Source organism: Vombatus ursinus, unplaced genomic scaffold (assembly GCF_900497805.2).
Source record: "Vombatus ursinus unplaced genomic scaffold, bare-nosed wombat genome assembly UNPS02012082.1, whole genome shotgun sequence".
NCBI classification, from domain to species: Eukaryota; Metazoa; Chordata; class Mammalia; order Diprotodontia; family Vombatidae; genus Vombatus; species Vombatus ursinus.
This window is the reverse complement of record NW_020951860.1, coordinates 3,912,026-3,939,634: the sequence shown is the minus strand read 5'-3', so window position 1 is coordinate 3,939,634 and position 27,609 is coordinate 3,912,026. Positions and strand designations below refer to the sequence as shown.

The following is a 27,609-nucleotide window of genomic DNA, read 5'->3' as shown; positions in this document are numbered from 1 at the left end:
TCAAGACAAACAGAATTCATCACAGGGAAGCTATACCTCAGCATTTCATCTGATTTCTAGCAAAGTTTTACCTAGCATCACCTGTAGCTATGATTCTTTTAACATCTGGATGGCATGATCTATCTAAGTAAGGACTCTTTCCCATGTAGGAGAAATTATAGTGCTTCTTCCTGGATCCATCCCCAGACTTTATTTAGTCTGTGATCCCAAAAGTGTCTGGGCTTCCACTTGCATGGTAATTATAGAAACTAGAATAAGTGTTGTCTCCTCTCTGTTCAAAAACTCTCTGTGGAAATCACTTGTGCAAATATCAGTTTTCGTGGTGATAAAAGCATGCCACACACTTCTTGAGCTGAAGGGGCTGCCCTTAATATGGGTACATTCTGGGATGACAATGCAGAGGCATAAACAGTAAGTGTAGAGCCTTGAGGATAGGCATTTCTACACGTTTTACATATCTGCCAGTGAAGGTGAATTTTTCAATATTAAGCAGTATCCAGTGGAATGATGAAAGTGGTTGACTCTGGAAGTTTGGATTGGCTATGCCATTTCTCCTGGGATCAGAAGACCCAGTTAGTCTTCTCTCCTGGGCTATATCTCTGGTATAATATACTTCCACCAGCAACCACCATCTTTCTTTGTACTATCTTTCGATCCTCACGATCTTTTGCAGGCCAGACTGTGTGTGGCAGTTAAAATGCAGGAGAAGGGAGCAGAGATCATCAAAAAGTGAAAGGTGGAAGAGGCCAACAAATCCAGAAAGAGCCTTCACACAGACACCTTAACCCTAGCTCTGAACTCTGCCCCTGGGCAAGGGCTATGAGGCCCTCAGTAAGCACCCCCTTATTATTATTATTAAATGCTAACTGTAAGCATCCTACATTGTCCTCTGCCAGAAAAGTAGGGCTTACTCTCTTTGGAGAGATGAGAGATTTCTGTTATCTCTTCACTTCCTTTTCACATTGAACTGAAACAACTTTCCCAAAGTGGGGGGAAAAAACTACACACCATTCTCTCAAAGTTTCCTAAGGCATTTGACTTGGGTTGTGCCTTCATCACAAAGTCTCAGAGACAGACCAATCTGATAACCGATTAGAAGAGGCAGGGAAAGGGAAAGGAGAATAGACCTGATAAAAATGAGGTTTAAGTCCATTCATCACAGACCATAGTTAAAGTGTAGCAGGCACAAATTTTGTGCCTGAAACACCATTTGTAGTTCTGGCCATAACTCTTTAAGGAACATCCTAGATTGAACAAAAATTAATCATTGAAATTGAATAACATTCTTATTTCACCTTTTTCCCAAGTCTTTACCAGCTCTGCATCTATCAAGAATAAATATCTCTTCTTCAGACCCAACCCAGTCATGTGCCCAGACCTGAGCCAACGTAAAGCATAGGATGTAAGGAGTTCGGATAGACAGGGACTCTGGACTTTTATGCTTCCCAGCATAGGACGTAGTAAATGTAATTTTATCAAGTATTCCTCATCAGGTTTCCCCAAATCAAAGCACTGATGTGGAACTATAATTACCTGTGGGACCTTGTGAGAACCCCTAGGTTAGGATGGTTAGAAGAACTGGTTAAATAAATTAGTCCAGCTGTTCTCCACTGTGATCAGGCCACATCTAGAGTGTTGTTTTCAGTTTTGGATACCACGTTTTAGGAAGGAGTTTACTAATCTGGGATAGCATCCAGACAAATATCACCGGAATGGTGAAGGTCCTTAAGTTTATGCTGTATAAGGAAAGTTTGAAGGAACTGGATTTGTTTAGCCTGGAGAAGAAGGGGGCCAAGTATTTAAAGAACTATGACTCAGAATAGGGAATAGACTTGTTTTGTTTAAACCTAGAAGACAGAACAAGTAGCGACAGGTGGAAATTACAAAGGAGAAAATATAGGCTTGAGATAAGGAAAAGGGTCTAACAATTAAAGGCCTCCCCAAATGTAATAGAATTTGTCAATCAGTCAGTTAGCATTTAATAAACATTTAATTACAGACTTGATTTCATTACAGTAGACCCTGGGGACACCAACCAAAAATGAAACAGTTAATTAACAGTGCCTTCATGGAGTTTATATTTGTTAGAAAGAGAACATATGCATATCTAAGTACATACAAAATGATCTCATAGATTTATAAGTTCCCTTTAGTTAGGAAGAGCACAACCTATCCTTATCTGCCCAACCGTTTTCCATGTCCTCCCATAAGTTTTCTAGAAACCAATATTCTAGAGCCTTTCTTGCTTTCTCCTGACACCACAAGGGTTTGTCCTTTTACCGTCCTTCACCCATGACACATGACCAGCCTGTCTTTTCTTCCTATCTTACATTTCCTTCATGGCATCACTTACTCTTGTATTTTGCTCTTTGGTTATGTAGTAGTCTTCTCACACCTACCATGCATCTCTCCATTACTTTCTGTGTAATGTTCTTTCTTAATTCTTCAGAAACTGTTGTATTCCACATCTTGCTTCCATACAGAAATACTTTGGGTTTTTTTAATGAATTAATTAAATTGGTGTTAAAAAGATGGGCCATTGTTTCCCTTGAGAGACTTAAAAGAGCTTTGCAGTTTCCCAAAGGTAATCTAGCCCACTCCTTCCTAATCAATTCCTAGCCCAATTAGTTTTCTGTTAATGCCGTGTTCCAGATATATAGACTGATAGACAAGTTGACCATCCAGATGCACAGTTTAATCTTGGCAATGAGCATTCTTTATCCCCTTAGCCTTTCTGCTGTGGAGAGTCAGGTCAAATCCTTTTAAGTGGTCACAAATCTCTTTCCAGAAGGCTTGCCATATTCCAGGACTTTATACAACCCACACAATTTAATTTTGCCATCCACAGAGATTTCCTCTTCATCTTGGACTCTGCACTGTATCTCCTCCATAGCTATGGCAGACACCTTTGGCAAGCAAAGTTCTCTGTCTTGTATAATGTTTATGATCCCAAGGTTATTGAAATAGGGTTATTTCTGTTGTCATGTGTTAGGAAGCAGCTTAGTGACACAGTGGATAGAACACTGGACTTAGCCTCAGAAAGATCTGAGCTCAAAAGTGGCTTCAGACACTTGCTAGCTATGTGACCTGGGCAAATCACTTAACAGATATCTGCCCCAATTTCCTCAGCTGTAAAATAGAGGTGATAGTAGTGCCTACCTTCCAGTGTTGTTCTGAGGAGTAAGTGACATAATATTTGTAAAGTGCTTTGCAAACCTTAAAGTACTATGTAAGTTCTAGCTATTATTACTATGTCTTTTTTTTTTAATCTTGAATTATTTTGATAGATGGACACCTTGTTAGAAAGAGTTTTTAAGATGGAATTTTGGTCTACCAAATCAAATGCTTTTTCATAGTTATTTCAGTAGGGTGAGTCACTGGGAGCTAGGAGACTCAGGGAAAACAGTGAACTTCCCTAGGCTTCAGTTTCCTCATCCATAAAGTGAGAGTGTTGTAAATGACATGTAAGGCCCCTTCTAGCTCTAAATCGATCATCCAATGATCTATTATGAATCTATCTGCCATTAAGGATGGCCCTGGTTCAGGGAGAGTAATAATATGTCAGCATTTGTTGTTTTCTATTGCCCTTTTTTGTATTGATAAAGGCTGAGATTTTTTTTCCATTCCTTTTTTGTATTTCCATTCTTCAGATGACCTGTGCATGTCATTCCCTCACAACTGTGAGATCTTCTCCCTCAAAGATCTTCTCTATGTAAACTGATCCAATCCAGCTGCTTTTCCCGTCTTTGTTCTCCTTAATGCCATTTTTGTTGTTTAGTCATTTTTCAGTGATGTCCAACTCTTCATGGCCCTATTTGGAATTTTCTTGGCAAAGATATTGGAGCGGTTTGCCATTTCCCTCTCTAGCTCATTTTACAGATGAGAAAACTGAGGTAAACAGGGTTAACTGACTTGTCCAGGGCCACATAGCTAGTAAGTGTCTGAGGCCAGTTTTGAACTCAGAAATAGGGTCTTCCTGACTCCAGGCCCAACGCTGTATCCACTGTCCCACCTAGCTGCCTAATGCCATTTCTTATATAAGCATATACAGGAATATAATATTCAGGTATAAGTGTAGTGATTCTACTGTCTTTGATGATAAAAATAGTTTGTTATAGTAATCTTTACAGATCTTTTCCTTTTTTCTTCTTGTGCTTCTAGTTTCATCCTTAAGTGTCCTGAGATCACTTTGTTCATTTGGATATCTTGCCAAGCTTCCTTTAAACTGCTTGTGCCTGTCACTGCTTCTCTTTTCACTATCAAATGGTTCAATATTAGAAATGGATATGTTGTTATCAATCAGAATGACATTCAAGAATATGAATTATTTTCTTTGCCTATGAACCCTAAGGACTACTGAGCTTTTTCATCTTACTTGTAGCTAAAATCTTCTGTATAAGTTGTTTTTCCCTCTTGGGATATTCCTTGAAAACAGATTATAATTGCTTTTCTATGTGTATCCCCAATGCTTAGCACAGTGATTTGCCTATAATAATATGCAAATTAATAATTGCTTTTTCATTTAGGCATTATCTGCTTTATAAGATAATATCAGTTATAATTGCCCATTGTCCTTCTTTGTAATTTTTACAAACAAGTTTATATTCTAAACCAAAAGTGTCAAACACCATAACACTCCTGGAATAAGACCTGAACCAGATTAAAATGTAATTGGGAAACATTTAACAACATTTTTTAAATACAGTAGAACATAAATAATTTTAACATGTGGTTTCTAAGTCAATATGCAGCCTGTGGGATCCTTATATACAGTTTAGTGGCGCTGTTCTAAACTGCTGTCTTTGGCCACCATCTTCTTTACTTGGCAAATAAGTCAAATGTTTGATAACTAAGGCATTTTCTGTGCACTTTTTACATTTTATTGTGGTTGTAGAGAGGTCTAAAATTATTATAATCAGTGACAATATCATTTATGTCATTCATTTCTCGTTTTTTATTGCTAATTACTGAAGTAGTTCAAGATTTGTGTTGTTTCAGTTCTACACCACATATTTTCTCATTATCGTTTTTTGTTTGTTTACTAATTCTGATTGTAATTGTAATTCTAATGTATTACTAATTCTGATCTTTGCCTTGGGAAATTGATGGTCTGACTGCACAGAAACAGCTAATTTTAAGGGTAACTCCTACATCAATAACAAATCTTTGTGTGTTGGAGTGAGCAGAGACTTGATGCAGAAAGACCAATTAGGAGGTTATCGTAGTAGTTCAAAAGAGAGGTGATAGTCTAAACTTGATAGATAAAGGGTCTGTTGAGCAAAAATGGGATGACCACTTATTATAAAAATACAGTTGAGACTAGGTGTCATAATTCTGAGATTCTGTTTGATGAGATGGTGTCCCTTGCAGGGAGGCCTTTGAAAAGTATTCTGTTGTACTCCAAAATTATTTCTGTTTCACTATCAACCCTGCCTAAATTTAGTAATGGTCAAACCACAAGGCAGAGCTTCCATTTGTGATTACTTGTATTGTCGAATGATCTCTCTTATTAACTGAAAGTCCTGCAAGAAAATTAGTCAGCCCTGGCAGATTGGTTGAGATACTTTTGCCAAAGCCAGCATTAGAACAACCCTGGCCATCTCCTGAAGCATCTCCAAGAGCCTGGCAAACATTAGGGGCAAAAAGGGATTTCCTTTCTTCCACATGACCCAGATGAACACAGGAACCACAGTCATAGAATGACTGAGAGATCATCTAGTATCTTAAGTCTCATAGTTTTGAAGTTAAAAGAAACCTAGATGTCCAACTTCCTCATTCTAAAATGAGGAAACAGACCCAGAGAGGTTAGGTAATTTGCCTGTGGTACCACTATTAATTATTGATAACCCCAGGACAAGACCTGGGTCTCTACACTTTCAGGATTCTTTTTTGTTTGTTTGTTTAGTATTTTGATTTTTTTCCCCAGTACACATAAAAGCAATTTTTAACATTCATCTTTAAAACTTAGAGTTCCAGGGCAGCTAGGTGGCACAGTGGATAGAGCTCTGGCCTTGGAGTCAAGAGGACCTCAGTTCAACAGTCTCAGACACTTGACACTTACCAGCTGTGTGACCCTGGGCAAATCACTTAACCCCAATTGCCTCACCAAAAAACAAAAATAAACAAACAAACAAAAAACTTCCAAATTCTCTCCCTTCCTCTCTCCCCACCGTGCCTCATTGAGAAGGCAAGCAATTCCATATAGGTTATACATGTGTAGTCATGCAAAACATATCCATAATAGTCAGGTTGTGAGTGAAAACATAGACAAAAAAAAGCTCAAGAAAAATAAAAATAAAGTTTAAAAAAGTATGCTTCAATTTGTATTGAGATAGCATCAGTTCTTTATCTAACTCTACACTACACCAAATTGGTGCAATTTCTAAGAGTGGAAAATAGGACATTAAACTTAATGTAACATTAACTACATCTCTGAATCAGGACTTTCCTTGTCTTTTCCTGATAGAGTTTTAAATATAGTGTAATCAGGATACTTAATGCTTTCAGATCACTATGATCGTACATCTAAAAGCTGAGTGCTGTTTCCAACATAACCTCCATTTTGCTATCAGGATTAGTAGATGAAAGGGAGAGCAAGGAACCTTTTTAATCAAAACTGGACACAGGGAGCAGCGAGGGCAGTAATTATAGGGAGGCAGCATGGAAAGTATACTGGATTTGGAGTCCAAGGGTTTAATTCAAGATGTAGCTTGCCTCATTTCTACCCCTATGACCTTGGACGAGTCACTGAACTTCTTTGTTACTTCGTCTTTAAAATGAGATTACTAGACTAAATAATTTCTAGAGGCCTTTCCACCTTTAAATCCCATTATTCTAAGGTACAATGACATGATTACAAACTGCCCTGTGGTCTGATATTTAAAATAAATAAATGAATGACTAAACAAACAAATAAGTGGATAAATGCATAAGTGGATGGATGGATGGATGGATGAGAGCCGCTGGTATTCAAGTCATTTGATCATAGATTTAAAGCTACAAGGAATCTTAGAAGTCATCTAGTACAACTTCTGTCATTTTTCCCATGAGGAACGGAGGCCTAGAGAATTTAAACTACTTGCCTGAAGTCACAGAGCTAGGATGTGAACCTGGGTACATTGACTTCAAATCCAGCATTCATTCCTCTGTGCATCCTTAGAATCACAAGACTTAGATTTGAGTCTCAGTTCTCATAGTTGTACAACTCTGGGCAAATAATATCGTTTCTCTAAGCTATCAAATGAGCAGATCAATATTTGCACTACCTACTTCATAGGATTGCCTTCCAGAGGGTGACTTTTATATTCAGTGTCAAGATTCAGAAACTGTAGCTTACGAGCAGCCCCTGGCAAACTGACCTTTGATTGTGAGCCAATGAACACAATTACCTAAATGCAAAAGCATATACTAAAATGACTTAAGAACAGTGTCTACAAAATATCCCCCCTCTCCTCCTAATAAACCTTGGGCACAAATACACAAAAGGGGAGAAGTAGGCAAAAACTCAGTGCTCTAGTGGAGGACACATGTAGGGAGCACATGGTTAGGTCAACTCAAGTCTCTGGTACTGCAGGGCATCAATGTCCTTTCTCTTCTTGTGCTGTCCTCATTCTACTCCCCTCTCATTGCAGCTTCTCTGCAGAGTGGGTCATTCAGCTAGATTCCTGGCCTTGGTCCTCTTCATAATTCATCTCCCAACTGACAGGGCTAATGCTCCCTTGGATTTTTGATCGGCTCTCTTCTCTTCTGCCAAGCTTCACCCTACCTGAAGCTTCTTCCTGTCTTGAATGCTGCCTGTCTACATCTGTCTTTCTGAAGAGTGCATCTCTACTCTCTGCCTCTGTTTAACCCTGAACTGAACCCTGCTAAATGCAGTGTCTCAGCCCACAAGGTTACCTCCTGCCTCAAATTCCAGAACTGTTTCAAGATTGGCAGGCTTCTTAAAGGTCTCCATGGAGTGACCAATCTTTATTCAGCCAGTGGCTTCCCTTCCAATTCAAAGAACTTTTTCATATTTTGGAAATGGATGTCAGGATATAGACACTTCATATTAATACTTCTTTACCTCTCTTAATGCTTCTTACTTGATTACCTCAATTAGGTCCCACAGGAAACCAAATACCCCTCAAGACATGAAGGAAATGCTTTATAAGCTTTAAAACACTATATGTGTGATGATTGTTATTGTCATTGTTGTTATTACGTTAATAATGATTGACAATGAAAAGGATGTTAAATATGAATCGGCTTCTATCAGATCTGAAATTCTCTTAACAGGTGAAACCTCTAGGGAAAATTTTCAGGTTCCCTATCAGCACTCTACTGCACATCCTCTGCATCCCTAGGACAGTAACCTTTGGGGTGCTGGAGGAAGGAAACTCTTGCCAAATTGAGATACTTTAATGAATATTCCTAAGTATATCTGCTGCCATGTAGGTAATGACTAATATAGGTAACCTAACATATAAGGATGTTGGGAGGAAGAGAAGTATTTTACGTAGAGGTACTTTAAACAGAATTTTCTGAAAATAAGAGCGGTATCGTGGTTGGGGTGGGGGAGAGCTAAGGTGAAAGGGAAAATCTTTTAGCAAAACTAGAGTATATTGAGCTGCTACTGCCAGAGGCTTTGGAATAGGTTTTTGCATACTCTACCACACCAAGTTCATCATCCATGAAGTCTTGCATAACATTTTTAAAAATTAATTTTAGTCCTGTGTATGTTTTAAGCATCTAACTGATTTTGCTCCATTTCTGTGTGTTCTTTTAAAATTAATTTATTTTTAATTATTGTTATTGTTACTGTTTTGTTTGTTTTCTGTATCCAATCTAAAGTCGATTTATGTACCACACGTCTTGGCATTCAAGAGGTCATATTCATCAAAGGTAGTATCTCCGTTCCCATCGGCTGGCCATTGCATGCATCTTTGTTATTAACCGGACCAGCCCACTATGCCTGACTTTACAAGCACATCTTCACTAACCCTGACCATACATGCATGGAATTTTAGCCAACAAAGGCAGCAGAATTTCCATTAGATGTGTTATTTAAAAAAAAAAAAATCAGCCATTTGGCTGATTAAAATGCATGTGATTATTTAGCTCTAAGGCTCATAGAGGGAAATGCAGCTCTGCAAAAAACAAGTGGAGCTCTGCAAAGCCATCAACCATGACTGACAGCCTTCCTCTCGGTGACTTTAAACCCCATTGTGAACTGACAAGACACAGGCTATTTCAGATGACTATATAATTGATAGCATTATCTAAATGCTACCTAATTTCAATCCTGTAGAGAAGAGAGCATAGAACTAATATTATAATTTCTGTTTCTTGAATTTAAAAATTCCTTTTCTTCTCTTTCCCTTGTTTTTTGCTCTCTGAAATGTAAATATATATAAAATTCTAATTTCCAGTGTAGTAGTTTGGATCACTTTCCTTCTACGCTTGTTGAAGGGTTTAGTCAAGCCATCTTTGATTCCCACTTAACCCTAATAACCTACATCTGTAGACCAGCATCAGCATTTCCACTAGTGGAGTTGCTTTGGGATTAGGGAGTTGTCCTTTCCACTCTCTCATCCCCTCTGATAGCCCTTGGGTTACCATACAGGATAAAGCATCTTCAGATCGGGGCCTCTGTGTAAACTCGAAACTTGACCTGAAACCACTCTAGTTTCTTCTTTAAACCATAATTGACTGCACTGTATGGAAAGTTTGAACTTGATTAGTATTTTCCCAAATTTAAAATAGAATAGGGGTTTTCTTGGCAGAGATACTGGAGCGGTTTGCCATTTCCTTCTCCAGCTCATTTTACAGATGAAGAATTGAGGCAAAACAGGGTTAAATGACTTGTTCAGGGTCACACAACTAGTAGGTGTCTGAGGCCAGATTTGAACTCGGAAAGATGAGTGTTCCTGATCCCAGGCCCTGCACTCTGTTCACTGCGTCACCTACCTGCCTACCCAGTACTACCCACCTCAAAAATGAATCTCCCTAAAACAAACTTGAAAAGATTATTCATTTTATGCAATTGGGTTTTGAAACCAGATAGTAAAGATTATAAATGAGAGGATGCATGGATAGAGAGCCAATGTCAGAGTCACGAAGACCTGAGTGAACAAGTTCCTTTTCTGACATATGGTGGCTGCATGATATTGTGAATTACTTAACCTCTCACAGCCTTCAGGCAGCTCCCTAAAACTATAAGTGGCAGAGCAGTGCCAGTTTGCTCTTAGTAGGGGGAGTTTCCTTATGAGGTGTTCCCCTTGTAAATGGAATCCTAGGTCTGATCCCCAAAAAAGTTAAGGATACAGATTTTCTTTCATATTTTCTCTGTGTACTTCCTAGACAGGGTGTACTAGAAAAACATGCCAGATTTTGTGTGTATCTAGATATAGATTACATGTACATATATATACATACACATGTGTATACATACGTATATATGTGTGTGTGCATATAGGAGTGCACATACATATATGCCTATATATACATATCTATATACGCGTGTGTATGTGTGTGCGCGTGCGCGCAAGGCTACATTTAAAGAATTCCTTAAGATGTGCAGACATATGCAAGTAGATTTCTCCTTTAGGAAAAGAGATATCCCTTTAATTCACCTGTGACCAATTCCCCCTTAAAACATATAATCTATAAATCCTCAAGCAATGTGTAGCAACTAGAACAGGAGGAAAGTTTTATTTAGGAATCTGCGCCACACCTGCCTTCTGTCTGTACCAGAAAGCATCGCTCCCTGCACTATGATCACCTCTGTGTAAAGACAGTCGTTCATCTGTCAACGTTCCAAGAAGGAAAAACTCTGTCCTTAGGGATGGGGTCTCCTTCTCCTCTCCTCAGCTGTCTGTCTGCCTTACCTATCACGGGCCTACGTTCACCTGATAGAGAAACCTCTTCCATTTCCTTCCAGCCAAGGACCTACACTGAGGAGGAACTAAACGCCAAACTGACCAGGCGAGTACAGAAGGCTGCTCGGAGACAAGCCAAGCAAGAAGAACTCAAGCGATTACATAGAGCCCAGGTAACATCCTTCAGCTTGAGAATAACAGACAGACCCAAGAAGGACGTATGCCTGTGGTCATCATTATCTTCAGACATGCTCCCTTATCCGTTATTCATTCTGTAAGATCTTGAGGGTGCCGTGAAGGTCAAGAATAAGGAACAGGAGAGGGGCAGCATGGCATGGTGACCACAAGTCAAGGGTACATGAATTCAAGTCCTCTGGCACAAGCTGGCCATGTGGCCTGACCCAGTCATTTGACCTCTAAGTGTCCCAATCCCTCCATCTCTAAAATCGTTAAGTTGCAGAATGCTTGTTAATCTCTATTCATAGAGGGAACCCCCTCTCTGAGAGCTTCCCTACACCAGTAAACTCACATTTGAACTGGAAACAGTAAGTATATAAAACAGGAATAGCTAAATCAGTCTCTGAGCTTTGTCTCCTGGGTTTTTAAAAATAATTTGAGAGATGATCCCACAGTACTGTTTGCATTCATCAGAAAACCTTGGCTTTGTACAGCCACAGACATTCCAACTTTATAGAGCTATTAATAAACAGAGGGCCGAGAATGAAGTTTCATAAAGTCCTAGGCTTGGCTGGATCGTTGAAAAAAGCTAGCAAGTTTTATAGCACAAGAATTGCCACACCCTTGAATTTTGATGTAAGTAAAGATTAGTTAGCTACTGTCCAACCTATAAAAACCCAATCTTGCAAATTTCCTTCCCCAATTTTTCTGGACAAAAAATGTTAATTTCCGTTTTTAACTTACATATCTCAAAGGTATGAAAATTGTAAAATATGAGTAATAATTTTTTTCTTTGTTTATACTTCTTGGGATTAAGACTTTCACTGCTTAGTCTTCTCTCCTCCAAACCAAATAATCCTAATTCTTTTTATTGTTCCTCTTTGGTTAGGTTTTCTCCAACACCAAGTAATTTTTTTTCCCTCCTGAATCTTCTTTTAGTTCTTATTTTGTAGTGCTTGGGCCAAATGTGACCCATTCTAAACAAAATTAAGTAATTTGTTTGTGCTATTTTACTGTTTACACATTCTAGTAGCAATTCTGCAAAGCATTAGAAGATGGGATATTTAAGTCCCTAGAAAGAATGGTATAAATATAATGATGTTATGGATAGAAGAAATATGTTAATGGCATTTTTGCAATACAACGTTGGTGATGGCAAACTCACGTAGAAATACTGTCCCTGTTAGCAACAGATCCTTTTCTTTTCTATTTACCTAGCTAGTTATTCATCATTTTGTATTTTTGTGATTTGGTTTTCTCCCTCAATGCTAGGAGATAGGAAACAAAGAGGGGTGCATACTAATCCTTTCTTGGTCTCTGGCAGATTATCCAACGACAGCTGGAGCAGGTGGAAGAGAAGCAGAGACAACTAGAGGAGAGAGGAGTCGCGGTAGAAAAGGCTCTCCGTGGTGAAGCAGGTACCCTCTTAGTGTGGCTTGGTTGTTTTGTGGGGGTTTGTACAACATCTCTCCCTCCTTTCCCCACAGTGTAAATCTCTGGTGTTGTTTTACGAAGGACCCTAGCACCATTGTGAAGAAAACTCCTCCTCTGGTGATAGGATAGCTTCCCCTTACCTGGAACTCAGTTCTATTTCCCAACGGAATTCACCAGTTCTCTTTATCCGCAAGTTTCTCTATATTCTTGTTTGTTCAGGGAAGAGAAGTATCCTTTTCTTGGTCTGCTCCAACGTATGGACCTATTCATTGGCCCCAGTATGAAGCTTCCCAGTCTCTGAGAAGTGAATGCTTACCCATTTCACCTACTGGGTGGGCACTGATCTTTAGCAGGATATCTTACTCCTTCTTTGTCTCATGTTTTTGAAAAGGAAATAACATAAAACGAAGCTGACTTGTTTTCTCTAGTGTGCCGAGGGTCACAAGAGAAGGGAAACTACTACAAGGAACCATCACAGAACTGGCCTGCACAGGCGCCTCACCAGCCATGTTCCCAGTAGCCTTGCCCTCAAACTGGGCCAAGAAAACTTGGGTACATTGCCCCCAGAGCTCCCACTACCCATTGCTATTAGAGTACAGAGTCCCTTCTTGGAACAAATTTAGTTCCCATTACCAGCCTTGGCCATGACACTGATTAGAGAGAAAGTCTGTTGCCTCACGTTTGCCTTGTATTTTCCTACCTAGCCAGCTCCACAGATCATTATAATTAGCCTGCAAAGTGATGTCTTGCTGGGTTGAAATCCTGGACCTAACAACCAACCACAGGTGTCTGATATCAAGGGTTCTAATAAACCCAGAGAAGAAAGAGGAGACCTAGGAGTGAATGTGTGGTTGTATGATTTGTAGGTAGCAGAACCATAACCATATCTGAGGGGCCAGAGGAGAGCCCCAAATTGAAAACCAAGAATATTCAGTAGGGTGGGTTCTGTTCCTAGAACCTGCCTGAGCCTTTGGAGAGTAACCAACCAGAGTCAGGCAAAGCAGCAGAAACACTGGACCGCCATCTTGCTTGAGAATCAGAAGCTATTCCTGGGCAACTTCTTACATATTCTTTAAGTAATCTGCCTGACTGTCTGGGATTTGTCGGAGATAAGGGACTGGGTTGCTGTTTGTGACTGTGCTTAGCGGGGTGGCCCTACACAGTGGCAAACCTTCCTTTTTTAGGAAGCAGAAGGGCCTAGGAACGGGCAGCTTCATACTCCAGACTCTGATCATTCGCTGATGGTTCCCCCTCACTCTCTGAGGGTGTAAGGACGTAGGAACCTAACCAGGTCTTTTCCAGTCTGAGTTGTTGGCTTTACTCCATGTGCAGCTCAAGCTCCCAATTAAGGCACAGAGCCTCTGAACCCTGGGCAATCTGCCATATAGCAAGGTTTAGAAAATCTCACAGCTAGACAAGTACTGTCCCCACCGGGAGGTTGAATGAAGATGCTGTTAATGCAGACTTTCCATAAGAAGCACTCGGGTTCCTCCTGTGAGCCAAGATGGTACACTTATTGCCCTCTGCTTTGGCTTTACTGATTCATCCTGTCTTGGCCTCCTGGACAAAAGCCTGCTTCTCTGTTCTGCAAGGGTGATGGGGCCGACCCATCACAAATAACCTCCGGCTGATACTTAGCCACTTAGCAGGCCATTTCCTCTGTGATGCTGCAATTTTTCCCCTCTCACAACAGATGATGAAAGGAAACCCAGTACCTTTTTTCCCCTCCTTACTTCTTCCTACAGATTCCTTCTACCAAGGTGAAAAGTGCTTCGTGGATCTGACAGTGAACAATCAAAATGAATAACTTAAGAGTCAGGATTTATGTTTCATAGTTAATATATTCTTCTAGTTTGGGATATTCCTTTCCTTCTCAGTCAAAAAATCCTAAGGCTTCTTGTTAAGCTATTTATATGTTACTTCCTTCCTTTAAAGCACCTGCTCTCTGCATTATAATTAGACTAATGCTCTGCTTTAAAAACCCATTAAGCCTTTCAGTCTCTTTATATGTAATTCATGGCCCACCTAAGAACCAAATAAAATAGAAATTCCCTGAGGATTCTAATTGAAAATTTCCTCTATTATTCTTTCTAATAATGTATCCACTTTAATTTTCATAAACTTGTGTAGTTGGAAGGACCCCTACCTCAGGAAAGTCAGCATTTACACCAGAGAGACAAAAATACGTTTTCTTTTTAAAGCCCCTCTTAAGTTTTCATATTTCTCTTGGGAAAAATGTCTCATAATCCATTAGCTACCACCACAAGAGTGAATTTTCAAATCTACTCTTATTCCAAATAATCAGCTTATTTTTTTCTTTTCTTATTTTAAACCCATCGTTCCTAAGGCTGGACTTTTGTTAAAATTCCCAAACTATGCTTGTTGACTTCCTTTCCTGTTCCTCTATCCTTCATTCTCTTTTTTATCACTCTTGTTGCTCATTTGAGCTCTATCTAGTTTGTTTCTATCTTTCCTGCAGTAAGATGCCCTCAGCTGAGTATGATGATCCAGGGCATCAAAGAGTAAGACCTCATCTCCATCCCCTGAGGCATTATGCTAGGTCGATATAGCAACATATTGGGTCATATCTAACCACACTATTGTTTACTAAGACTTTTTTTATCTGATTTGTACTGCCAGAGAAAAGAACCAAGTAAGAATCCACTAACCTAACCAGTAGTAGAATATAAATAAGGTAAACGATTGTGCAATTCACTACATGTCTAAAGTTCTCTTGCATCTGGATCCCAGTGAAGTGTAGACCCGGGCATACCAGTGGATATCTTAGGTCATCTTTTGTTACAGTGAGGTGTTGGTCCTGCAGTACCAGTTTTCCTTGTCCAGACCTGAAACCTCTGAGTTAACCTTGGATGTGGATCAAGTTGAACAGCACTCAATTGCCTACATTCTGTTCTCTAATACTTATTTTCATCTCTGCCCAGTGTTCAAGGGGAAACCTCTTACTCATGAGATAATAAAAATGGCAGAACCAAATTAGGAGATTGGGGTGGGGGGGAGCGGAGGTGAAAGTTTGAAGTTGGACAGTCATCATTTTGGTCTAACCATCTTCCATTCTAATTCTGGAGGAACAACTTCAACAGCTAAGCCTCTAGAGTCTTCCTTTGACTCCTTTCTCCATCCAATTCTTTCTTCTTGGATATATGAGAAACTGAAATCCATGACTGGACAACAGTTGTCAGATTGTGGTGATGAAAATGCCCAAGCATCATGGAAGAAGATATTTTGGGAAGCTTGACACCAGTTGCATCAGAGCAAACAGGATTTGGAGGCTGTGGTTGCATAGAGAATACATATATTCCATTTCAGAATGAACAAAGAATCCAAGGAGAAGGCAAGGAGTTTCATAGATAATGGCCCCATTCCTAAACCAGAAATCATGACTTTGTCTCAAGGTAAACAACAAGGTTTCCTTAGCTCCAGATGTGCCTAGAAAAAATAGGTTCCACAAAGAATTGAACACCAGAGTGTCGTTGTGGGAATTCTTGACATTAACAGTTTTCCTCTTATTAAACATAAGAGATTGGTGACCTTGCAGGTTTTTATAATGCCTCTTCCTATGTCACTTCAACTAATCTTCAATATTCATTCACTTCTTCAATAAGTAATTATTGAGTACTTTCTGTATGCAGGGTACTGATCTTCTGATCTGTCCTTGCACTTTCTTAAGTCTCTCCTGGTTTGGGCATTTTGTGAAGGCTCCATAGGACAGAGCCCTGAAAGAAATGATGTCTTGAACAAACTCTAGTAATATTGTCTTCCTAATGGAAGATCCATAGTGCAGGGACTTTGAGAAATCCTTCCCTGACAGGTCCGCCTTCAACTTTGTCACAAGTAACTGTCCATTCTAGTTTCTTGCCAGCCAACGTGTCTATATACCCTCTGTCTCTTTCATATATTGTCTTCCCCTCTCAAAATTTGCAAAATTTTCCCTCTTGTATTCTGAGATGCTACACATTGTTCTGTCACAGACCTTAACATTTAAAACACACACATACACACACACACACAACACACAACAGTATTTTCTTCATGAAGTATTATAAACCAGAATCACATATACAGCAGATCATGGACCACCATGATAAGGACTCCTTGACTCTCAATTCAGTGCCTTCCCTAGTTCTCCAATGCATGCTTTTGGAATGTATGTAAATAAACATATAAAGATTCATGATTTCTTGCTATTACTATATCTCTTCTGCTATGTGTATGTATGTGTGTGTCTCTATCTTCATGTTGCTTTAACTTGGTGGGGGGAGGGTCAGGAGGGTTATCTGATCCAGTAACTCTCTCTTCACCAATTCCTTGTTATAGACTATTGGGGAGAGTCTTATTACAGTGACATCATCGACTTGCATCTGGGTGGTATGTATAGCAGCATTTCTTGTTAGCACTAACCCTGCTGACAGCCCTTCCCTACCCTGTCTCCCCATCCCTTGCTCATAAACAAGAGGAAATAAGCCTTATAACCAAATGGCAAATGCACAGGCCCTTTTCCAGCTCGAATGAGCTGTACTCCAGGCACTTCTTAGGTCGTAAGATACTCTAGGAAAGAATTTGAAGTGGTTTATTTTGTGCAGTTTTTCATACCAAAATCTCACATCCCCTAACCTAGTTCTATCACATATCAAAAGAAATTTTTTTTGTTTTGTTTTGTTTTTCCTACTGCAAAATGAGATCCCCTTTCAATTTTAACCTCCTCCATATCCTACGATTTTCACCTTCCTTACTGTAGGTAAGCTCACTGTAATTTTTTTTGACCCAATTTCTGAGATAACAGGCTCAAGCCTTTTTAGTTACAGTATTCTCACTCTTCCTAAGTGAAATTAGCACAAAGTTCCCAAAGTTGAATTTCCTTCCTTTGATTTCTATATATATTCACTGGCCTGAGAGAAAGCTCTGTTAAATACCAAAGTCACAGAGTTGTCCCTAAATGCTTCCAGTGTTTGTCTCTTAAGTGTTTAAGTATTTCTCATTTCTGTCTCTAAATCCCCACATTTTCATTAACTTAGAAAATTTTGAGCCCAAGTTTTGTGTCTCTAGGTTAACTAAGGGCTTGCTGGCAAGACATTCAAATGACTGAATTTTTATTCCTCGATCTTCAGTTACGTCCTTATCATCCTCTTTTTAAAGACTTCATGCCCAAAGTTCAGCGACGAATTTACAAGATAAAGAAGACAGAGGATGATAAATTTACTCTCCGCCCTTCTTACCTGAGCTCCATTCTTCCAAAAGCAGTCTCCTCTGATTTTTTCATTTTTAAAAAACATCATTCTGTGGTTGCTGTTACAGTAGTGTGTGATCCCCCAGCTCTTTAATGAGCTGCTAGGGAATACCCAAACAGTCCAAAATAATCTACCTTGAAAAAATAAAAGTCCCACACCTCTCTTGCTAGTATTGTTTGTTACTGGTCTGTGAATAGTGCCTTGCCTCTCTGGGAGTCCATCCTCCAGTTAATAAATTTCATTCGATGAGGTCATCCCTGGCTGCCTTTGTGAGCACTACAGATCCTTTGCTACATTTGAGGACATCAGTGTCCCTGTTTACTAGATGCTGTAAAAGGGCTGATGCTAAACTTCCAGTTAACATATCCCACTCCCCATCTAATATCCTCATTAGTCCTTCCTCCTCCTAACACTCCTGGGGATGGGGGAGGGGTGGAGAAAATGCTTTCCAAATCTAATGATGTATGAAATTAAAGTGTTTTTAAAATCCCTGTAAAATCTGTATGTTTAAAATAAAACCCCCAGCCAGTGTTACTGCTACCACACAAAGTATGATGCTTTTTGCCTTCTACATAGTACTAGATTTGGGAGATCACACTTAATAGGCCAGTTTCATAATCTGGTCCTAACCTAGTGCCTTTTGCATATAGGAATCTAAAAAGTTTCAGAGGGGCAGCTAGGTGGCGCAGCGGGTAGAGCACTGGCCCTGAAGTCAGGAGGACCTGAGTTCAAATCTGGCCTCAGACCAAACACTTGACACTTACTAGCTGTGTGACTCTGGACAAGTCACTTAACCCCAATTACCTGGAGACAACTAATAATAACAGGAAAGAACTTTACTCTTAAGATTTATTTCAAGCTTCTTGGAAAACCATCATCTTCCAGTTTGGACAGCCATCTATAAAATAACATCACCACTATGTTTTATATGCCTTCACTTCTCTTGTTAAAAGACCCCACCCTCATCTCATTCAGATTTTCTCCTTGCCTTTTGTGGTGTCTGTCAACCTTGTAGAGGATATTGGACCATTCCATATCTATGAGGGTATGCTGTGACACCAATACAAAAACAGAAGAAATGAGCTTTAGATACTGTTCTGTCTAAGACGCCTTGTAAGGTGACTGTCTATATACCACTGACCTAGAAGAATCAGGTCAGTTTGCAATTCTCAGGCATTTCAAGCTGGGAATGTGCTGTATCTATTATTTGAAAAGCCCCTAGCCTGGTTGGTATCTGCCATAGTGCTAAGGCACCTGATTCCTCCTTTATTCTTATGTTCTAACAGGGCTGTCGAAGCATCATTTGGAAATCAGTAATATGGGTCTTCCTTTTCCTTTAGGTAGTAAATTGAGACATTCAGCAGTCAGTGTTTGGGGATGCTGAGTTTGTGTCCTAGGAAAGAATTGCTAAATCAGATTCCTAACCCTCAGTCCAGCGTTGATCATCAAAATCAGTTCTAAAAGAAAGCACTTTTAGAACTCATTTGAACTGAGATAGAATTCAAGCTTCCCTTTACTGAAAAACTGAAAGTGATGGCTGAAAGGGAAACAATCCAAGAGTACCAACAATAACCCTGAAGACAGAAAGAAGGGCCCGAGAGCTGCCAAGCGCACTTCCTCTTCTACCCCACAGCATCATCACTTATTTTCATTCAACAGCAAGGTGATGTTCCTGTAGCCTTTGAGGTATGAGCAAGCTCTCCCAAAGAAAGCCTTCCTGTGGAACTTTAGATAAAAGGATCTGTCTGCTCAGGGTTGTAGCCCACACCTAGACCCAGTTTCAAAGACCCCAGCTCTCTCTGATTGATCCACCCTAACAGGAAACTGGAAAGACAGAATCCGTGTAGAAATGTTCTTAAAGGATTGGGAAGTAATTTCCTTTCACAATTCCTTGGTGAGTGCTGCTCCTCTTCCTCCTTTGAATGAGAGTATGTGCGCATCCCTTTCTTCTGTTTGCTTTTCTCTTCTTGATATTGTATTTTGGCTTTCTAAGTGTGAACCCGATTCTAGTTTATTAGAAAACTAGAAATCCTAGACACTTCCCAGCTTACACACACATATAATCTCAAGTTTTGCACTCATTTTTCCCCCTTTCCATTTCTTGTTTCAACCTAGAGATGGATTCTGCATTGCAGTCATGACTGAGGCATCTCTTGAGCCATCATTTGCATATAGATTGAGCATGCCTCACCAGGTACCTTCTCCTAGACTCCCACATCTTACGTCATAAAAACTTCCTCTTTCCATGCAAGTTGGTTCTTTCACTCTGTGGTAGGATAGCATTGGGGTTTTTTTTCTGTGCTTTCTTCTAGGTGGTAGTATGATTTTCTCAGCCATACCCTGAAAGAGTCTAATTTATGGTCAAGTACATGTGAAAGTAGATACTGCTAGGGGCACGTAAGTTTGGGGAAACAGAAAGGTCTACGTTAGCCTTAGGGATAAGTGCTAAAAATGTACCCACCCAACCAAAAGAAAAAAAATTTTTGTCAGTTCAGTCTCTTTTTATTTCATATAGCCTGCACAGCACAAAGAAAATAAATGGAAGCTACATTCTTTAATATTATACCACCAGAGATTTTTCCCAGCCCTGTTCATGATGCTGTCTACAGGTTTGTAGTGGATTGTGATAGGATCTGATTTCCAATGACTTACAATGTAAATTTCTCTGAGTCTTCCCTTCCCCAAATGTATAATAGGTTTGTTTTTTGGTTTGGTTTTGTTTTTTAATTAAAACCTGTAATTTCAGGGGTGCAGGGAAGTCCCAGCAAGGAAGCTTCTTCTCCCAGTGTAAGTTTTTAGCTGCTCTAAATGAGTCTTGGGACACTGAAGGGTTATGGAACTTGTGCAGTTACATGGCCATTGTCATTATGGTCTGCCAACATTGGTATAGCATGTTACAGAAGAAAAAAAAAACAGTTCAAGTGTCTGAGAAGTAGTCTAGGTGCTTGGCTCCTTGTAGGGGCTTTCCTTGAAGCACAACAAGGTGCCTAATATAGGCCGGGTACTGCATTAAGCACTGGTTATGAGGGAGAACCTTAAACTGTAGCTGAAGAAGGAAGTGTGCCCCTTCTCTGGGGCATAGAGCTAGTACTTTGAAATTAATCAGCTAAGTAAAGAGAGGTAGAAGCCAAAAGAAATGTCCCCTTTAAACTCAGCAACTTTCTGAAGGTACGGAGGAAGAAGTGATTGCACACTAAGCATCTTGAAGGGTGTAGTCATAAAAGAAACTGCTCTCCATCAGAAGAAAAGGTATATAAACAATCCCCAACTTTAAAAAAGAAAAAAAAACCCTTGTTTTCCAAAAATATGTTGTTTTATTTGGTTCTCAGCTGAACCAGACAAAAATCTATTTAACTTGTATTTTCTCAGACGTAGGCATCAGTACTCATAGTACTGTGAAACCTTATCTATGTATCACCATGGTTCTGTGAGAAATGTGTTTGGTTACACCTTAGGATAGGAAGAACATGTCTCCTTGTCCTCCAAGCTCTTGTGATGGCTTTCACTGATGGGAGGAAAGAGCTGACCTTTCCTTTTCACCCTCTTCCACTTCCTGTTCGCCAGTCCCCCTGCCACCATCACCCTTTCCTTACACAAATTGCCCTTGACCATTCCTGGGGATGGGGAAAAGTTTATGAGTTGGGTTAGAAAGTTTCTGCTGGTATGAACTTTCCCTTCCTCTATAATGTCACACTTCATTTCAGGACCAGCTCTTCAATTTCCATGTTTTAGTTATTAGACCCTAGAAACTATCTTGACTGTTTTCTTTTGCTCCAGCACTTCTAACCAGTATTTCCCTACTGTGGGCTATTGTATAGAACAGGTTCTTCTGAAAAGCTTCTCTCCTGCTCTTCAGTCCCTGAAGCATGATCTTCCTTTTGAGATCTCCAAAGAATTTTTTCACTAGCAACAATAGGGAAATTGAGGGGATGAAAATAACAAGCATAAAGAAATAACCATTTCAGGAGATTCTTAAAAGTTTACGGAAGTTGTCCCTAGTTGTTCCTTGAGCGACAAATGGAGTTAGGCTCCTTTGTAGAACAGGGCTTAGCAAAGTATGGAATATAAATTTCCTGTTTCTGTAAGGCCAGTGAGCTAATGATGATTTTTACATTTTTAAATAAAGTTTTACTCGACCTAAAAATGTAAAAAAAACAAAAACAAAAACAAAAAAAAAACCAACTCTTCTTAGCCAAAGAGCTGAGCGGCTGTAGTTTGCCAACCCCTGGTCTAGAACCACATCTTTGTCTTTATTTTTTTGAACCCCAGCCAATCTTTCTACCTCTTTTTAATCTCATTGGTTGGGACTCCTTTCTTTCTCCTTACCATCATCCACCCAAAAATATGGTGGGGGCAGAGGGAGCGTTTTGTTTTCATTTACACCTTATTCTGAGCCACAACTAGCTCAATTCAGTCCAGTATTTCGGTCAATAAGCATTTATTAGGTGCCTACTTTGGGTGAAATGATGGAGATACAAACAAAAGTAAAAGACAATCCATGTCCTCAAGTAGCTCACAATCTAATAGAAGAGACTTTGTAAACAGCAATGCATAAACAAGCTGTATACAGTATATAGGGAAGGGATCTGGAATGAAGAATAATTTGGGAAAGGCTTCCTGTAGAAAGCCATGAATGGAGAAAACCAGTGAAAATGCCCAGAGTTAGAAGATGGAGTGTCTTGCTCAAGGAGCAGCACAGGGACCATTGTCATTGAATGACAAGAGTATGTGGCAGAGTGTAAAGTATAAGAAGACTCAGGAGAGAGGGGCAGTTTTATATTTGATCCTGGAGATGATAGGGAGGCACTGGCATTTATTGAGTAGGGGCTGAGTAGTAAGATCTGTTCTTTAAGAAGATCATTTTGGCAACTGAGTGGAGGATGGACTGAAATGAGGAGAGAAGTGAGATAGAGAGACCAACCAGTAGGCCATTTCAGTAGTCCAAGAATAAGGCGATAGATTGGCAGCAGTATTAGAGGAAAGAAGAGGACATATTTGAAAGATGTTAGAAAGGTAGAATCAATAGGATGGCAAAAGATTGGACATGGGGGAGGGGGGTTTGAAAGTGAGGAGTTAAGGATGACACCTAGATTGTGAGCCTGAGGGACTGGGAAGATGGTAGTCCCTTCAACAGAAATAGGGAAGTTAGGGGATGGGGAAGGTTTTTGGGGAAAGTTCACGAGTTCAACTTTGGATATGTTGAGTTTAAGATGTCCACAGGACATCCAATTAGAGATAACTAATAGACAGTTGGAGATGTAAGATTGGAGGTCAACAGAGAGATTAGAACTGGCTAAGTAAATCTGAGAATCATTGGAATAGAGATAATTAAATCCACAGGAGATGATATCACCAAGTGAAGTAATATAGAGGGAGAAGAGGAGAGCCCAGGACAGTCATGTGGGACATCCATATTTAGCAGGCATGGCTTGGTTGAAGACCCAGCAAAAGAAATTAAGGAGTGGTCAGATAGATCACGAATCAGGAGAGAGCAGTGTCATGAAAACCCTGAGAGAAAAAGTATTAAGGAATAGAGGAATGATAGTATCAAACGCTACGAAGAGGTCAAGAAAAGGATGAGGATTGAGAAAAAGACCATTCGATTTGACAATTAAGAGATTATCAGCACTTTGGAGAGAGTAGTTTCATGGATTTAGGATTAGTCTAAAATGAGAAACTGGTAGATCACCTAACATTTAACAATAAGAAATTTACTCCTTGCCCTTAAGAAAGTTGTAGCTCTGCTTCAGATAGACAGATTGCTTTATCACTATATAGAAACACAACTGATCAAAGGCTGCGATGACATGCATGGCAGTGACTGGTTTTTATACCATAGGTGTCTGGGATGGCTTCCCTGTCATTTAGAGAAAAATTAACCTATCCTATATGGCAAGGAGCTAGTGTTCCTATCATGCCATCCCCAACCCAATAAGGCAGGGCTCTACAACATGCAGCCCACTAAAGCGGCCTGCAATCAGCATGTTGTGCAGGCCTGTTTTACGTCCTCTACATTTTTCAAGGGCCGCAGACAGCCTAGTACACAAAAAGACAACAGGACAGACCGCCTTCCTTTCTTGCTCACCATGCTGCTACTATTATCTTTCTGCCATTCCAACAATCTGCTTTAGATCCAAACTGGGGCAGATGACGAAGGGTCCAAGAGGTGGGATATGAAATTATTCACTGCATTCCACTAAAAATGGTTCAAGATACTGGATAGTCAATAACCTATATCTATTTATACTTCATAATCTCTTATCTCCTAAGCCTCCAGAGGTGACAGAGAAATGAAACTTTGATGATAAAAGTTATTGCAGGAAATATGGCACAAGAAGAAGAGGTTTGATTTTTTTTTTCCCCCAAGGAAAGAAAGAACCATACAAACCTCAAGAATACTGAAGGGCTCAAAAATAATTCAACTCAACCTCCAGGAAGAAGGAGGTTGAAAAGGAGTCTAGTTGGCCGACACACAATTATATGACAGGGATTCAGGCTAGGCTTCTGATATAACTGAAAAACAGTGGCAAGGATTGTGGAGGCAAAACAAGGGTAAAAAGCTACTTCAACAAGTGTTTATTAATTTCTTACTATATATGAGCACTGTGCTAGACACTAGTAGAGACAGAAGGTTTGGAAAAGACCCTCAGCTTCATGGAGCTACAATTCAGCAGAGGTATGAGATTCATTCAATGAAGCAAACATTAAAGTGCCTACTAATAGAAGAGATGACACGCACATATATCAGTATATACAAAACAGAGAAAAGGTCATCTTATAGTAGGGGTGAAGCACCAGCATCTGGAGAGACCAGAAAAGGCCTCATGCAGAAGATGACACAGATAATACTTGTAAAAGTCCAGATGTAGCGTGTACTAAAAAGACACAGAAACCTGATTCTGTGAGAAAAGAAAAGAGTTTCAGTTCCCTCATGTAGTGAATGCCTCTTACTCTCAAGAGTCAATGAAAAAAGAAGCATACATCTCTCATTTCTCCAAAAAATAGTCTTTACTCCATCCAAGCTTTGTATATGTGTATTGTCGATTACCCCACTGTTCTCTTATTCCCTTCCCTATATGCCCTGTAAACCTCATTTCTCCCACCTCCTGTCTCAGTGTTTGACCCACTTCTGATTGCTTGTGACAGCCTCCCTCCTAACTCCTAATCAGTCTAGCATGAATCCACTTCCTTTCTTGTGACTATAAAATACCACTATCCCCCCCCCCCCCCGCCCCATCTCTGTCATCCTCACTTTTCAGAATCAAATCTCACGTCAGGACCTGTACTGTCCCTCGTCTGCTTCCTTCTTTTCCATTCTCATTACCCCACCCACGATTTTCTTCACCTCTCTTCTGGTCTAATATTTTAGCTTCCTAATTGGTCTTCCTGCCTCCAGTCTCACTCCTCTGCCCTGAAGTCTCCAGTTGTTTGTTTTGTTTTTTTTTCATTGCCTCCTAAATGAAATGCATACCCTAGATTCTTCATTTACAAAATTAAGAGGTCAGATTAGATGGTTTCTGAATGTCCTTCCAGATCTAGGTCCTCTGATCCTTAGCCTGGAGTTCTTGGCTCCTTACATCTAGCATCAACCCATCTTTCATCCTTTTTCCATCATTGCCTTTCTCATATACTACACTCTAACCAAATTGTGCTACACTGACTTTTAGTCTCCTCCCTGCCCTCTCCTGCCTCCCTATCTTTGCCCATGCCATCCCCCAAACCTAGAAAGAACCTTTAGCGAATCTCCACCTTTTAAAATCCTCATCCTTTACAGGTACCACCTCCTCCATTAAACTGTCCCTGACTCTCCCTCCTCTCCCCATCCCCTCTGCCCTGATTCCTTTGACCTCTCCAATACTCTCATCATATTCCAACCTGCATCGTAGTTATTTGTATGTGATAATTCCCCACCATCGTATTGTATCTTCTTTGTATCTCCAATGCTATAGAAATGCTTTCCTTGTTCATCCCTTTTTGTCTTTCCTATTATCTCACACCATACAGCAACTGTAGACACAAGAGTTTTCTCTGTAGTACCCCCATTTATAGTCACTTAATGCTGTCCTCTCTACCTGAATTTTTGTTTTCCTAATTTCATCTCTCAACCTTCTGCTTATTCTATGTATGCTTATGTCATTTAAAAAACATTCGTATAATGTGTGGTTAATAATGCAGTGTATTTTAGGGTGTATTTTGCTTAAAGGGGAGGGCAAAGCTAAAAACCGCATTTTGTGTGCCTAAGAATAGCAGCATTCATCCTGTACTTGTACAGTTAGGAAAGTGTCTTAATTATGGTTGTGTGTTGATTGTGTGTTGATTTCCTCTGCCCCTTGCCCCATGAATTTGGACCATATTCTGATTCTCATGAAGACCTCTTCTTTAGTGCCTTAAAAAGACCCAGTAAGCTATTTTGAATAGGAATTACATTTCAATAGGAATGCAGCCTTTTTCTTTTAACCATTAGTACATATGTTACATTCCTAAAAGAGCAAGGCTGAAAGCAGTCTCAGCCAGGAGACTGGGTAGCTTTTTATGGGAATACCTCCAAGTGACAAGCTTTTTGAAATGAGCCATTCATAGCTAATTATTCCTGGTATATATATGTGTGTATATATGTGTATATATATATATATATATAGTATAACCTTCAATATCACTTATATTTTATATGTTGATTTTAACCAAAAAATCAAAAGAAGTTATCGTTGAATACACACTATGATCAGAGTACTCTTGAGTGTCAGAAGGAAAAGGAATGTTGTCCCTGCTCTAAGGGGGCTTGTAGTCTGATCTGAACTCAGCACAGCCATCATAGGGAGATTCAAGCTTAAAGATTGGAATTACTTTCCTCTATGAGTTGGACCTGCCTTTTCTTATTGAAACCTTTCAGAGTGTCGAACATCACTACGCTTTCCTGTCAACATAGTGAGAAGCATTCAGATTTAAATTTTCAGGCTTAGATTTGTGCAGTTGGTATTAAGGGCCTTCTCAGCCAGTAGCTTGGCTGTTCATTCTTTTGTGTTAATTTAAAATAAGATTAATTCTTGAATCTTCTACTAAAAAGAACTCCGCCCTGATTGTTCCCTCAGAAACGTGTTGTTCTTTGCCTGTTGAGACCATGATACCATCTTAGAAGGGAGTATCATATCCTGAGCTCTATGTTGTCTCCTTCTGTGCTCCTTTAGTTCTGTGATGGTCCCTTGCTAATTCCCCTCCCTTTTCAGGAACCATCCAGGTCTCTACCCTCAAAGTTGTCTCTCTCCATACCATCCCCTCTTAACTGCCCTGTGCCTCTCCTTGGCATGTTAGTTTCTGTTGTGTTCTGTCAGCTTACATCCTTGTTTCAGTCCTACAGTCCAGATTCTAACAGTCTTCCCCTAGCTTTGGAAATCAAGCCCCCTTACCACAATGGAAGGCAGCTTTTAAAAGAGTCAAGAGGGGAGGAGGAGAGACTGGTATTCTCCTCTGATCTCAGAGAATAGCACAATTTGCTAGTGAAGATTTCCCTATTTGGCCCAGCTCAAAGCAGTACTAACATCAGACCCTTTGATGCCATCAAAAATGTTTGGGTGAGGGGCAGCTGGGTGATGCAGTAGGTAGAGCACCAGCCCTGGAGTCAGGAGGACCTGAGTTCAAATCTGACCTCAGACACTTGACATTTACTAGCTGTGTGACCTTGGGCAAGTCACTTAGCCCCATTGTATGGCAAAAAAAAAAAAAGTTTGGGTGCTGCCTCTGCTGAGTTCCTTTCAGTAGGCATGGCAGACTGGATAATATTAGACTTCTCTTCTACTCTTTAGTTTTACCTCTGGCACACATTACACTGAGATCTTTTTGGATATAGATAGATAGATAGATAGATAGATAGATAGATAGATAGATAGATAGATAGA

At 39.9% G+C, this 27,609-nt stretch overlaps 1 protein-coding gene across 2 annotated transcripts in view; it reads left to right on the top strand.

Moving 5' to 3' along the window:
* MICAL3 (microtubule associated monooxygenase, calponin and LIM domain containing 3) overlaps nt 1–27,609 on the top strand; it is a 240,384-nt gene that overhangs the window by 207,172 nt on the left and 5,603 nt on the right. For both annotated transcript variants that reach the window (XM_027857317.1, XM_027857318.1), the window contains 4 exons: nt 8,833–8,883; nt 10,922–11,032; nt 12,361–12,454; nt 16,806–16,856. In XM_027857317.1, the coding sequence (XP_027713118.1) occupies nt 8,833–8,883; nt 10,922–11,032; nt 12,361–12,454; nt 16,806–16,856 (307 nt within the window). The remainder of the gene's footprint in view (nt 1–8,832; nt 8,884–10,921; nt 11,033–12,360; nt 12,455–16,805; nt 16,857–27,609) is intronic.